The following is a 14,270-nucleotide window of genomic DNA, read 5'->3' as shown; positions in this document are numbered from 1 at the left end:
TTGTCCCGTACAAACTCATTGGTGGATATTTTCAATTGAAGATTTGAAAAATAGTCAAGTTAATATGAATTTGGAGGAGTTTTTGACCAGGTGTTCTACAAGCAGTATGACACAAAAACATGCCCCCAAAAAGCCTTTATTTCCCCTCCACACAAAAAAAAAAAAACTTCTCCAGAGCTCATCAATGGATCAATGGATTTTCCAAATTGTTGCTGTGTGAGGTCCAACCACACTCAGTATCTGTTAGGGGTGTGAATTGCCTAGTACCTGGCTATTCGATTCGTATCAAAATTCATAGGTCACGATTCGATACCGATTAATCCCGATACGAATCTATAAATTGATTATTGCAATTTTATTTTTAACTCAAATTTAGAAAATACTAATCAGTAAACTTGTCCATGTACACTGTAAGATTTGTATGAAAATGTATTTATCTGAAAATTCAGGTTGCAGTCTGTTTCATGTTTGAACAGCACTGAAATCAAATATTAAGGCTTAATGTTCCATTAATATAACATTCTTCCATGCTTAATGTGTAAATCCTAACCCTAAGTAAGACGTTTTGTTGAATATTCCCATAAAAAAATGTTTAAAAATCGATTCGGCTGCATATTGAATCGATTCGAGAATCGCGCGCTGTGATATCAAGATATATTGCAGAATCGATTTTTTTCTAACACCCCTATTATCTGTCATTTTGGGCAACCTTTCCATTTTGCTACCACTATCCTTTCTCTTATCAACTTCATTTCACTCATGTTAGTTCTTCTTGTGAGGTTAAGAAATCTAGTGATGTGCAGTTTCCAATGTGCAACATCGTTACTAGCAGCTTTTGCTCACAGTTTTATTAGTATTTGTCCTCATTCATAAGATGATGCATCATCACTTTGACCCAAAAACTAAGCTCTATTTAATTACGGACTGTGTTCTTTTTGCTCAGGATCGCAAGCTGTCAAAAGTGGAACGTCAGCGCTTCAAGGAAGAGGCGGAGATGTTAAAAGGTCTCCAACATCCAAACATTGTCCGCTTTTACGACTTTTGGGAGTGTCCGCTGAAAGGAAAGAAGTGCATCGTTTTGGTAACGGAGCTGATGACATCCGGGACGTTAAAAACGTGAGTGGTGAAGAAAAGAGCTGACGGAGACCTCCAATATCTAACGCGCTGCTGGCCTTTCTCTTGTGCAGCTATCTGAAGCGCTTTAAGGTGATGAAGCCCAAGGTGCTAAGAAGTTGGTGCAGACAGATCCTGAAAGGCCTTCACTTTCTCCACACCAGAACTCCTCCAATCATCCACAGGGACCTCAAGTGCGACAACGTTTTCATCACTGGTCCGACGGGCTCAGTCAAGATTGGCGATTTGGGGCTGGCTACGCTGAAGGCGGCCTCCTTCGCTAAGAGTGTCATCGGTAAGTGGGCGCCACGCCCATCCAAGCGCTGAAGCACCTTAAAGACGTGCCGTTCCAACTGTGGCCGCAGGTACGCCGGAGTTTATGGCCCCGGAAATGTACGAGGAGCACTACGACGAAGCGGTGGACGTCTACGCCTTCGGCATGTGCATGCTGGAAATGGCCACCTCGGAATATCCCTACTCGGAATGTCAGAATGCTGCACAGATATATCGCAAAGTCACAAGTGTAAGTCCAATTAAGCATTTGTTGTCGTAGTTGTTGTTGATATCGTTCTTCACATCACAAAAACCGACGTGACTTCTAAAGTCAAGCGCATGTGGCGCATTTGATGCAATTTTATGTCCTAAAAGAATGTGTTTTGAGAAAACATGCAAGACTGAATGGAATTTTCATTTCTGGCCTTAAATTGAATGATGTGTTGAACTAAGCATGCAGCCGATGTTAGCACAGTTAGCCTGATGTTGAAGGCAATAAAATCATTTTTGTTCAAATATGGTCACACATTTCGGTCTCAGTCCTGACCAGGGGCTGTATTAACACGAAAAATTATCCCAGGCATTTTGTTAGACCCACTCTGTCCCGGCCCCTGAGCACCTCCTGGTTACCACGTAGCTCTGCCGCAGATGTTATTGTTTGCCATCTGTATTGTTAATGGTTTAATGGGCTGCTCCCTCTAAATTGAGGAGCGGTCTCTTGGGGGGGAAATGAAGCAAAAATACTAATTAAAATGGCAGCACATCGGATGAGGTCCTACCGGGCGTCTGACCTGAATACCAGATGACACATTTGTGACGATTTCAAAGATTTGAAGAATTGACCGGCCTCACTAAGTATTTATCAATTGGAACTCTTCACGCCACTGCTCTCTGCTCCTTTGTCCGCCATTGGGTCGGATCGGAACAAATTAAAAATTTTCAGTTCACATTGACATGAAAACTTCATAAACATGTCACATATGGGCCAGGAAATTCAAATTGACCTGCAGCATGAGGGTTAGGCTTGAATGTAAATTGATATGCAAAATACACAAACCAGCTGTTGGCATGCACATAGAAAAAATAGAACATTCAAAATGAAGAGAAGATAGAGGTGAAATGACACACGGAATTTAGGAGATGTCTAGTGTTTTTTTTGTTTTTGAATTATAAAAAAAAAAAAATCAACATTTTAATGCCATGTGTTCTTTTTGATGACGCTTTTATAGGGAGTCAAGCCTGCCAGTTACAACAAGGTCGTGGACCCTGAAATTAAAGAGATTATTGGGGAGTGCATCTGCCAAAAGAGAGAAGAGCGGTAAGCCATTGTCACGTCTGTCAACAATTTAGCTTTGAGCAACAGTGTGTGCACGGCCTGTACTGTACTGTATGGCGCAGCATGTGGATGTCACGGTCACGTGAGAACGAGGACAAGTGCCAAGTTTGGATTACGCTGGCAAGAGGAGAAAAGTCTTCATACGTGTGTGGCCGATTGTGAACTTGCGTGTACCTTCTAACAGATACGCCATCAAAGACCTCCTTAACCACGCCTTCTTTGCCGAGGACACGGGCGTGAGGGTGGAGCTTGCTGAGGAGGACGACGGGCAAAAGACCTCCATCGCCCTTAAACTGTGGGTGGAGGACCACAAGAAATTGAAGGGGAAATATAAGGAGAGTGGAGCCATTGAGTTCACCTTTGACCTGGAGAAAGAAATCCCTGAGGTGGTGGCACAAGAAATGGTATGTGAATATAGGCTTCCCGCAGCGTTTCCTTTGATAGAGGAGACATTTAAAATAAAATGACTGGCCAAGCCTATTTCTTTGTCACTGCTGTTATGTACAAAAACAAAATATTGTGCTTCTCTTTTTTTTTTCTTTTTTTTTTTTAAACAATATTATGAGTTTTTATATCGCCAACCTCCCCTCAATATCATAATTATTGTATTGTGAGGCTCATATCGTGATGCGCCAATAAAAATCGTGGTGAGTCATGCCTTTTTTTTTTTCAGGTGGATTCTGGATTCTTCCACGACAGCGATGTGAAGACTGTAGGAAAATCCATTCGGGACCGCGTGGCTCTGATCAAATGGCGAAGAGAGAGAACGGCATCGGCCGCTCATCAGATGGATGGCGGCCACGCCTTTCAGATGGCAACTTGTCAGGGCGCGGCTTCTCGGGATGCGAATGTGACCGTGGGACCGCCCTCTCTGCTGGAGCCGCAAGCGGACGCCGAGCAGCACAACCAAGCTCGGACCCCGCCAGCCAGTTTCACCTCAGTCACATGTAAGCCCTTCTCATACAGCTTGTTTAGGGCAGGAACGTAGTGAGTGGAAAGCCCATAGTAGCTTCTCCGCTGCACTTCAGGATCTTTTCATCCAAATCCGGTTTTGGATGAAAAGATCCTGAAAGTCTGCAGCTAGCACAAATCCCGCTGGTTTTGTTTTCAATCCATTGTGATGGTGTTTAGAGCCAAAATGAGCACAATTGTGTCCATGTGTCAAGTTTTTTTTGTAGATCTGCCTTCATCTATTCAAATGGGCTCAGGTTTTTGTTGCCCGTGTTAGTCAAACGTAGCCTTTGGCCTTTTTGTGATTGGAGGATTATTTTTTGTGTGCGTGTGTGTGTGTGTAGCAGACAGCACCTTTGACAGTGGCAAGGGCTCCACCATTTACTCGGACTCCCACAGCAGCCAGCAGAGTGTCCTCTATCAGTCCCTGCTGGAGCCCATCACGGTGGCAACGCAGCAGGTTTGTAGACGTTGACTTGTACATTCACATGTGTAAAAATGTGCCATGATGACATGTGGAAAAGCTTAAAGTACGCAGGGGGTGCCCGTTACATGCTTGATTCTGACAGTACCGTGAAAATCGGATTTTTCCAAAATGAATGTCACTCGATCCTGTTGCAGTTTGACAATGTCCTTTTTTAAAAAATTTTTTTTTTTTTTTTGCTTTACTTATTTGTTGGCAACAATTAAGATGAAAATGGATTGTACTAGTCGTGACTTTTCAGCATAATATGACTTAGTCGACAGTTGAAATAAAAGAAAGAAAAGAACATGCACAGCATAGCTGGATTTCGGTCATACATACCGCAACCCCCGTCCGTCAACAAATAAGTTTCGCCGCTTGTTTTCTGTCATCCGGAGCCACACCACCGAGTTGATGAATATTTTCCCGGGCCGATTTTTTTGTGTGTGGAAACGGCAATACAAAGTGAGCTGCGTCTTTGTCTAACCTTCCAAGCAGTTCTTCCCTTGCTCATGACTTGAAGTCTCCCCAAAGTTTTGTTTGTGTTTTAGCGGCATGCTAGCTAAATGTCCTTTTACCGTTGATGGCCTGCTATATCATCATTGTTCTTGAAGTAGTTTGTGCAGCGACGCACAAATACATCAGTTTCCGCCATACTTTCCTGTTATGCAGTCATCTAGCCTTAGAAACAGGACTCTGTCCTAAACCGAGGAGACCTCTCCCCTGTGAGATGTTTTGCCTTTGTTAGCCGCTAATTGTGATGAACATGTTTTGCCTTTTTGGTTGGCTTCTCAAATAGTGGCCGCCAAGTAAAGATTTTCCGACAGATGGACCTCACTCCTGTGAAGCGTGGGGGGCCGCGCTGAGCCCGGTACACGTGACCGGTTTTGGAGTTGCGGCCCGCAGAGGAAGCGCTCCTGTTATTGATGTCCAGCACGTAGCTCAACTCGGGGCCGCCGAAGCTTCCCGACTTGTTCGTCCGTTGTTACCGGACAGCATTGGAGAGCGACGCCTCGCTCTTTCATCAGAGGCTGCCGGTGGAAATGCGACGAGAGTCCGCAGACACTCTGACATCAGCAGTCTCTTTGGTTTAGCGTGTCTTCACTGCAACCACCACCAGGGTGGGGTAGGACACCTGGCATCTTCTGACTGTCCGTGCGAGTCCAAAGGCACACGATCCTCGCAGGGAATGACGCCTTGGGGACATCCGAAAGGTCCAAGTGATTGTTCAAATTTCCTCCTGCTGCGGAAGTCCCTGTTGAATATTATCCATCAAAAAGGAGCACTGCGCAGTGCTACATCCGTCCTGCACGCCTCAGCTTGCCACAAGAATCTCTTTGCTGCTCCAGATGGCAATTGGAAGAATCCTCTCCCGAGCAGGGGTAATGATGTCCGTGAGGATCCATCCTTTGCAAGAGAGCAGCAGCACATTGGCGCCGCATTGGGAGTGGTAGGTCCATGTAACAGATTTCTCTCTGGATCTGGTCTCCACCTTCTGAGTCCCACCTGCTCCCACAGCTCAGCACAATCTTGAAACAGAGAAAATGTTGTTGATTCTCTAACAGGCAATCTCTCCCTGCTGATTAACTTTCACCGCTTTTCTATAGAAGCCACACAGATAACAGCTTTATGTTGCCGTTTTTCTTGACGTAGGTCACCTTTTATTGACAAACTCATCCTTTTCGTTTTTTGTCCAGATTTTTTGTTTCGTCTTTATATGCTTGTGTCCATGAAAGTGTTGTATATAAATGTCATGTATGTTCTTTTGTGTCCACAGGGCAGTTCCATGGGTCACCAGAACCAAGCAGCAGAGCTCCCATCTCACCAATACGTCCAGCCTGCTGTTCCGTACGCGTGTCAGCCCAACCCAGCGGCCCCAAGTCAGGCTGGCTCATGTTCGGCCAAACTCCAACCTGCAGCCAGCGATTGCTACCCACCTCCAAGTATTTCCGCCGCAGCACAGTGCCACCAGACGCAAGGTCACCACCAGCAGCAGCAAGCAACTTTGAACTGCGTAGCTTCGGTGCAGCAACAGGCTTGCATCGTGTCAGCTTATCAGACGGCAGTCGCCACTCTGCCGGCGCAGCATCCGGAACCAAGTTGCGCGTCCTCAACTATGACGGCCATTGCGCAGTGTCATTTGGCTACAACGCGACTTCCTAACCAGCAGATACCCGTTCCACAAGAGCACCGGCCGTGCTCGATGCAGCAAGCGCAAAATGGGCTTCAGGCTTGCATTCAGAGCCAACTCCAGCACAGACATGAGGCAATGCAGCCTCGCCCCCCCTCTCAAAGTCACCAGGAAGCTCTCCAGCTGCAAAGCCGCCATCCCGCGCACATCGCCGTTCCACAATCCAGCCAGTCTGAAGTCCAACAGGAGCGGCCCGCAAGCACAGATCGTCTGTATCCGACTGCTGGCTTACCTGATGTCTGCTTTCCACATTCCGCCGCCAATGCCGTTCTTGCTCAGAGGCCGCGCCTGCTCGGCCAGTCGTCGTGCACGCCGAGCCTTTCGCTCTCTTCGCAACATGGCCAGCCTACACAGCTGACACAAAAGGCGAGCGACTCTTCCATCCCTTTCATGTCTAAAATGCTTAAAGTTCATTTGAATCAAAATGTGACGTTACTCCCTCATTTGTGTACCGGGTTCAAGTTGGAAAGAAAATTTGAGATCTGCTAATTATCCATCATGCCTTTTGTTCCCAAATGTTAAGGGTGCGCAGGACTTTCCCACGAGCCTTCTTTTTAATGTTCTTGTTTCATGTCCCGCAGAGTGTGTCGCTGGTTCCGAATCCCCCCCACCTAGCGTGCACTTTCCCCGGACAAACAATTTGTGTTCAGCAGCCACTGGCTGAACCCGACGTCCAGCCGCACATTACAAGCTCGCATTCATCTCAGGTAGAGTGGCTACTGTTCCCCTCTCGTCCCTTCATGTTCCTTCTTTAGTGAATTCACCACTTGCTAATGTACAGTATACAGCAGGGGTGGGAACGATCATTGTCTTTTTGATGCATCGATCATCGTATTAAAAATATTCTGAATCGATTCAGAGGTGTTAAAAATGTATTTAAAAATGTAAAGTAAAAAACTAAAAGCCACAATTGTCTGCTGCATATTGCACTTTCAAGTATTACAATACAGGTTACGCTAAATCAGATTAAGTTGAAATATATTTTTGCAAATGTATTGTTATAGAAGTTAGACATTTTTTACAGCAAATCCTGCCATTGGCACTTTTTGAAATTTTTGTTGACACACTATTGTTAAACTAGGTTGCCTTGCCACTTTGATAAAAGTCAGTGTGAAATCTAAATCCTTGCTCTTCCTTGAATTCTACAATTGTTTTAAAAAGGTACAAGTGTTTTACATGGACTATAAAATGTAAGCCAATGTAGTGATGCATCGGAATTAAATCGAATCATTGGCCTCTGAGTCGGAATTGCATCGAATCGTGGGCCTCTGAATCGGAATTGGAATCGAATTAAATCATGAGGTACCCATAGATTCCCACCCCTAGTATACAGTGCCTTGTGAAAGTATTAGTCCTCCTGTAAAGTTTTCATCGTAATCAGATTTTGTGTGTGTGTGAAGAATCAACACCAAGAGAGACACAATCGTGAAGTGTAACAGAATCTATGATTTTTAACTTTTTTTATTTTATTTTTTTTAACAAATGAAAAGTAGGCCGTACACCCCCTTTTCTCTCAGTGCAGCCAACTTAATCCAGAAGTGCCCTAATGATTTCTGAATGGTCCAATGTTGACCTAAATGATTGATGCTGATAAATTGAGTCCTCCTGTATGTAATCTATCCATCCTTCCATCCATTTTCTTAACCGCTTAGTCCTCACAAGGGTCGCTGGAGCCTATCCCAGCTGGCTTCGGGCAGTAGGCGGGGTACACCCTGAACTGGTTGCCAGCCAATCGCAGGTGTGTAATCTAGTCTCAGTATAAATGTCCATGCTCTGTGATGGGCTCAGAGATCTGTTAAAAGAATATTGGGGGTCTAACAGCTTCATGAAGACCAAAGAACACGCCAGGCAGGTCCAGGATCAAGTTGTGAGGAAGTTTAAAACAGTATTAGGATATCGAAAATGTTCACAAGATTAAACATCTCGCGGAGATTTAAATGGAGCAAGTATGAGACCACTGCAAAACTACCAAGAGGACAATGAATGCCCAACTGCCTCGTGCAGTCAGCTTCTTCTGTCGACAATATAATTTTCTTCCTTCCATGCTCCTTTGTTTTTTTTTTTTCTCCCTGACTTGTGTTCACAGTACCCGTGTGTCCAGGTGACGGCAGCTGTTGCTGACTCTGAATCCTTCCACCCTCACTCACACACCCTCCCACACTCTTCAGCATCGTCGTCTTCTCTCAAGCATGCCTTCCTTTCTACGGGACAAACTCTCCCCCTCCCCGTGAGCCCCTCTGTCTGCCCCCTCGCCCCGATCCTCCTTGAGGATGTGTCGGTTGCACCCGTCCCCCTGTTGCTCAAAGCCCCCCCCTCACCTGTGCCGGCTCAAATGCCACCGCACGCATCTCCAAACGTTCATCAGCAGGCTGTCCAAGATGGCGCCTGTTTCTCAGAAAAAACGTTGTTTCCACAAACCGTATTCACACACGCCGCCCTCGCTCCCAACACACACCCGCCCATAAACGGCAGTGCTCTTACGCAGGTAAATATGATGATAGCTTCAAATAAATGCTGAACTTAACAAAAATGCTACCCTGTGTGTGTGCTTCGTTTAGAATTGGATAGAAAATGTTTGTATTTTCACAACTTTCATTTTCTGTTAATATACATTGTGAAAATGCATGTTTTTTTAAATGGATTTGATTTCTTAACATATTGTAGATAGCCCTGAATGTTTTTTTTTTTCTTCTTTCCGTCAGAACTTAATGGCCGGCCACCCTGACCTGGTCCAGATTAACCTTCTCACGCAGCCGGCACACTTTCCCCCACCTGCGCCTTGCGTCTCAGACCAGGGTACGCCTGTCGGCGCCAGCCAATCCGCGAAGACTGAAATGCTGAGCCACGTTCCGCCTCTTCCTCCCACCCCCGAACCTCAGAGGGCATCTTGTGGCTTTACCAGTTCCAGTCTGACACAGCAGCAGTTCAGTGTTGCCACAGGAGACGCAGGTCCAAGTGAAGCCAGCACAGATGTAATGATCCACATTTTTATCACCATTTTTTTTTTAATGAATGACTTTGAATGAGTTGATTTTATTGCACGTTTTATATGGTTGGTCTCCTACATGTGCGCGAGCCACAACAGCAACGTGACAAGCGTGAAAAATGTGGAAGAAGCACTTGAAACGGCTCCTGAAATTCTCCACAAAAAAATGATTACACAATGACTGACGTACTTGAGTTATTCTACTGCTCTTCTCACCAACTGCGTTCCATTTGCACTATTTCAGTGGAGTTTTTAGGGTAAGCCAGTGTTGCCATTTGAATCGTCACGGTCAATTTGACGCGTCGAGAAGCCCTCATGATTTCAGCCTGTACGAGCCTTCTAGAAGACATTTCATCTGAAACTTGTCAGCCAATCGACGAAGGGCTTCCCCAGGTAGCAGATGAATGGTAAAGGGTACAGCAGATATGTTGGGAAAAGGTCAACTTAGACTGTTTAACCCAAATTGGAAGCCGTTTTTGGACCACATTTCCCATAGGTGTTATCACACAGCAAGCAAAATGTGAGTTTTGTAGTTTGTGCTGAAAGTGTTGAAACAAACGAAGATGCTATGCCAAGTCTAGCTTGTATTGCGTGGGAGTTTATTTTTGCCTTTTTGTGGATTGTCTCCTGTCCATAGGATCAGGCTACGGAGAAACAAACTGGTGGGCAAAGCTATGACAGGTACAAACCAATATTCTTATTCTTCTACCATATTTGCTTGTAAGCCACTGATTATCAATTTCCTTCTTTTTTTTTTTTTACACCTCCGCAAATGCAAATATCTTTTCTTAGATAAAACCGAGATGTTTGCTAGAAGAATATTGATGAAAAAAAATCCCGTTTTGTTTTCTCCTTGAAACCAGTGTCAACTCTGACGCCACGTCAGGGAAGGAGATGAGTGACGGCAATGAGGGGACACATGGAGGTAAAGGCCAGAGTAAAATCCGCAAACACCACCGCAGGTCAACACGCACTCGATCTCGGCAAGAGAAGATCAGCAGGCCGAAGCTCAGCATGCTAAACGTGCGTGGCAACCCCCCCCCCCCACCCCCCCTCCGAAAACCTCTTTCAGCGGCCACGTGTTTTGCTGACACTAAGTGCAAATCCGCTTCCTCGGGTATTGCAGGTGTGCAACACGGGGGACAAGATGGTGGAGTGTCAACTGGAAACGCACAATCACAAAATGGTCACCTTTAAATTTGACCTGGATGGAGACGCACCTGAAGAGATCGCAACGTACATGGTATGTAGTAACGCGCCACCACGTATGTACACTAAGTCAGGGACGGTACTTTAACTTTTAACCAAGTGGTAGCGCCAATCAATTCATGAGCTAATCCTCACGTCTGCGAGATATTGTGTAGTCGCGCTATCGTCAAGCATCATGTGAAGTTGTGAAAATCAGTGCAAAGTATACCTTTGTGTCATGTGTGGCCCATTCGCTTCTTTAATCCCCACCAATGAGGCCTCTAATATTGCATTAAACTGTTTTCTTCTCTAAAATTGCTTATTAAATATGTATTTATTCAAACCTTATATATTCAGCTCATGAATGTATTAGTTAATCAATACTTATAATTGTGATTAATAACATTTTAAGAATTCATTTTATGAATGATGTATTCTTTTGTGTTTTACATAAATATTGCAATCGCTGAGGTGGTTACATTTTTTGTTTTAAGAATCCAAAGTTTGTCTTCCCCTGATCTATACACCGTTTTCAGATGCTGGAATATGTCCATTCATTTACCGTGATTATTATTTTTTTTAGTTTTCATGAGTATTTGTTGCATTCTGTTTTTAAAAAGTGTGCTTTTTATTTTATTTTATCAACCATCCCCTCAGGTGGAGAACGATTTCATCCTACACTTGGAGAAAGAAGTCTTCATTGAGCAGCTCAAAGACATCGTGGACAAGGCAGAGGACTTGTTGAGTGAAGACGCGGAGGCGGAGAGAAATTTAGGCCAGGCTAGCAGTCCCACCAGTGAAGGAGCTGGCGCAATGCTAGTGGAGGTGAGACGAGCACTGACACCGTATGCTTTTATCTCACTGGCTTGCAGGAGACCACTTTTTTTTCTTTTTTCTTTTTTTTTTGTAGATGTAGGAGACATTTTCAAGTCTCCAGCAGGTCTCGGCGATCTCGCTGAGACCTATTCTGTCCGTGACTGGGGAGACTACTCTGCGAGGTCTCCTGAGTCCTTATTGGCCCCATAGTAACACAGATTATGCTTCTTCTTTTTTCTTTTTTTTCTTTTTTGCTTAGGCCTGGTATGCATGCAATATTTCTAACATCTTGATAATAATAATAATAATAAAAAGGAGCTTGTTTTATTGTGAGTCAGTATCACGAGGATGAGCCTTTGGTGTCCGCATCAGATTGTTATCATGAAAATGCAGCAGAATAATCAGATGCTCAGCTCTAATAAGTTGCCAAACATTTGTGCACTCTTCACAGTAACTGTCGTGATGTTTCCTTGAATGTTTATCATTTAGGCATGTCTCACACAAACTCGTCGCTCGGTTGACAAGAATATGCGTAAGAAGTGTTCCAATCATTTTGCTGTATGGTTTTATTGTCCACATCAATTTGTTAGTTAGAACAAGTCATTTTGATGGTGTACATCTCATTTTCATGAAACTGCTGTCCATCATGGGCTAACCCTCGGATGTTTTCAGTATTTTGTCTTCCTTCAATGGAGGCTGGAAATGGAAAATGTCCTCTTTGACATCTTCTCTTCTATTGACTCACTCATCACACATTGAAGCATCTCTCCACCCGCTGACAATCTTGACTGACCTGAGTGAGGCAACAATGGGCCAAAGGTCATCCAGACAGACTTTGTGTGTATCGGCCATTTGAGGCACAAGCTTGTGGTCCGGCATCTGATCCAAGGCATCACAAGTTAAAAATTCGAAATGAGATGAGTCACATATACAAGTTGCTTCTAGTAACGCGTTCTCCTTTTTAGGGAATGAAGTCCGGCGCCCCCAGCACGCCACAGCTCGTCTACCAACAAAATGGTGAGAGAATTCTCATTTAACAGCACGCCCGTGTAGTTGCACTCTCGTCAGCCTTTACGGCTACAGTATACACGCATGCAGTTTCCTGCTGTACACACCGATTCATCTTGGAACTAAAATATTGGATTCCAGTTTTTAAAAGACCAGATTATTTGTCCTAATTTGAAATTGACCTATAACGTGTATTCACACCCTGGTTCAAATGCTGTTTTTTGGGGGGGGTATATGTCAACAAAAGCAAGATAAATCATTTCAAAACTTTTTTTTTTTTTTTGTTACCACGAATGTGGCCTATAACCTCTACAACTCCATTATATATGTGTGTGTGAGTGAATGAGAGAGAGAGAAAATAAAAATGGACTCAAACCCAAAAGTGCATTCCATCCTCCATCCAAGTGTTCAGCGAATGCAGCAGTTGGATTAAGTGCTCGTCGATCGCTGAGCCACAAAGATGACGTACCAGAAAGCTGACTGTCGTCGAGCCACCGGTTCGGGCGCTACATTAGCATAGCAGCAGAGCTAATCCAAAGAATGAGCAGTTGCAAATAGCAGTCAGTGTTAGCACAATCATCTCCTGACAGAAAAGAAAAATGTCAGGAAAAGCCTACTGCAACATGTGAAATTGATTTGGGGGTTAATCAGAGCCTGCGGAATTGATGGCAGTTGTATGGTAACTCAATTCATTATGGAGTCATTTTCAACATCCCACTTGTAAATTATTTTTTTTAACTGAGTTGTACGGGCCATACATTAGGGCAAAAAATGTAAAATCATTTATCATAGTCAAAAAAATTTTGATTCCACAAAGCTGGCATTTGAATGACCAGGGGTGTGTAGACTTAAAAAAATTTTTTTTTTTAAACGTTTTTCCATTGTGTCCTTGGCAGTCCTTCACACGGGCAAGCGCTGGTTTATCATCTGCCCAGTGGCTGAGGTGCCGGTTCAAGAGCAAGACAAGACTCCGTGTCCCAGCTCAAGCGAGCGCGGTACGTGTCGTCATTCTGCACATCTGCCCATTCACAAAAGCAGCTATCTTCGTTTCATATCATAGAGAGGAAAAGAGTCCGTCATTTGTGCTGTGAGAGGCCAGCCCTCGTGTTAGTGTGTTTCTTCTTGAGTGGGGGGGGGCTTGATGTGCAGACAGGAAATTATGTCACAGTATCAAGTACCTTATTATTCATGGCCTCGGCTATGCTCTTGATTAACTATTGCCTGTGACATTTTTCAGAATGCGAAAAATCCACCTCACAGTCTGTAGAAGCCGTCGGCAAAGCTCTCACGTCTTCACAAGGCCCCTCGTCTGTGTCGGTGTGGCATCAAGACCAAAACGCTGGCATTTGCCCCGTCCAACATCCGCGTTCCGCAATCGGTCCAGAAGAAAATGAGGCAAAGGGGGCGGGCCTTCCCGTGGAAGAGGCTTGCGTTTCGGTCACGTCCATAGTAAGTGACATCCCTTGCTGTGCGTTCGTGCCGCCGGTTTCGCTGGATGTGAAGACTGCAGATGAGGCGGCGGTCGGCCGTTTGGCCGGGCAAACCACTCATCCAATCAATCAAAAGGCCAGTCCTAGCGGAGAGCTCCCTCTTCAGCACGCCGTTCACTCATCGGTAGTCCTCCAGCAACCCTACCCAGCGACAGCAGCGCCGGTCGCCTCCCAACCTCAGAGTCCGGCACATCAGACCTCGCTTCCGTTAGGCCCCGGGGAGTCGGACGGCGAGGGGCCGCGCCGGGTGGAGTTTGCCGATCGCACCATCAAGACTTTGGATGAGAAGCTGAGGAATCTGCTGTACCAGGAGCACGCTCCCTCTCAGCCTCCTGGCGCCGCAGCTGACCCGCAAACCGCCGAAGCACTCAGCTCGACGTCTGTCTCGGACGGTCGGAGCGGCGAGGCGCTGCCGCCCAAGAAGCAGGGGGAGCTGTTGGTAAACACAAACATTG

General features: G+C 45.2%; 1 protein-coding gene across 8 annotated transcripts in view; it reads left to right on the top strand.

Annotated features, from left to right (window-relative positions):
* LOC147179665 (serine/threonine-protein kinase WNK2) overlaps positions 1 to 14,270 on the top strand; it is a 33,992-nt gene that overhangs the window by 8,031 nt on the left and 11,691 nt on the right. For 5 of the 8 annotated variants that reach the window (XM_086067587.1, XM_086067589.1, XM_086067592.1 and 2 more), the window contains exons 3-20: positions 944 to 1,116; positions 1,188 to 1,408; positions 1,479 to 1,636; positions 2,616 to 2,704; positions 2,907 to 3,126; positions 3,396 to 3,669; positions 4,018 to 4,133; positions 5,914 to 6,693; positions 6,909 to 7,034; positions 8,414 to 8,812; positions 9,030 to 9,299; positions 9,951 to 9,994; positions 10,177 to 10,336; positions 10,440 to 10,556; positions 11,159 to 11,326; positions 12,283 to 12,334; positions 13,222 to 13,320; positions 13,563 to 14,254. In XM_086067587.1, coding sequence (XP_085923713.1) covers positions 944 to 1,116; positions 1,188 to 1,408; positions 1,479 to 1,636; positions 2,616 to 2,704; positions 2,907 to 3,126; positions 3,396 to 3,669; positions 4,018 to 4,133; positions 5,914 to 6,693; positions 6,909 to 7,034; positions 8,414 to 8,812; positions 9,030 to 9,299; positions 9,951 to 9,994; positions 10,177 to 10,336; positions 10,440 to 10,556; positions 11,159 to 11,326; positions 12,283 to 12,334; positions 13,222 to 13,320; positions 13,563 to 14,254 — 4,158 coding nt within the window. The remainder of the gene's footprint in view (positions 1 to 943; positions 1,117 to 1,187; positions 1,409 to 1,478; positions 1,637 to 2,615; positions 2,705 to 2,906; positions 3,127 to 3,395; positions 3,670 to 4,017; positions 4,134 to 5,913; positions 6,694 to 6,908; positions 7,035 to 8,413; positions 8,813 to 9,029; positions 9,300 to 9,950; positions 9,995 to 10,176; positions 10,337 to 10,439; positions 10,557 to 11,158; positions 11,327 to 12,282; positions 12,335 to 13,221; positions 13,321 to 13,562; positions 14,255 to 14,270) is intronic. The other 3 variants (XM_086067588.1, XM_086067590.1, XM_086067593.1) reach the window with 3 other exon arrangements.

The sequence above is a fragment of the Leptonotus elevatus genome, chromosome 2, assembly GCF_054856555.1.
Source record: "Leptonotus elevatus isolate MCC_2025b chromosome 2, RoL_Lele_1.0, whole genome shotgun sequence".
Classification (NCBI taxonomy): domain Eukaryota; kingdom Metazoa; phylum Chordata; class Actinopteri; order Syngnathiformes; family Syngnathidae; genus Leptonotus; species Leptonotus elevatus.
The sequence above is the reverse complement of the archived record's forward strand: the minus strand, read 5'-3'. Positions and strand labels throughout refer to the sequence as shown.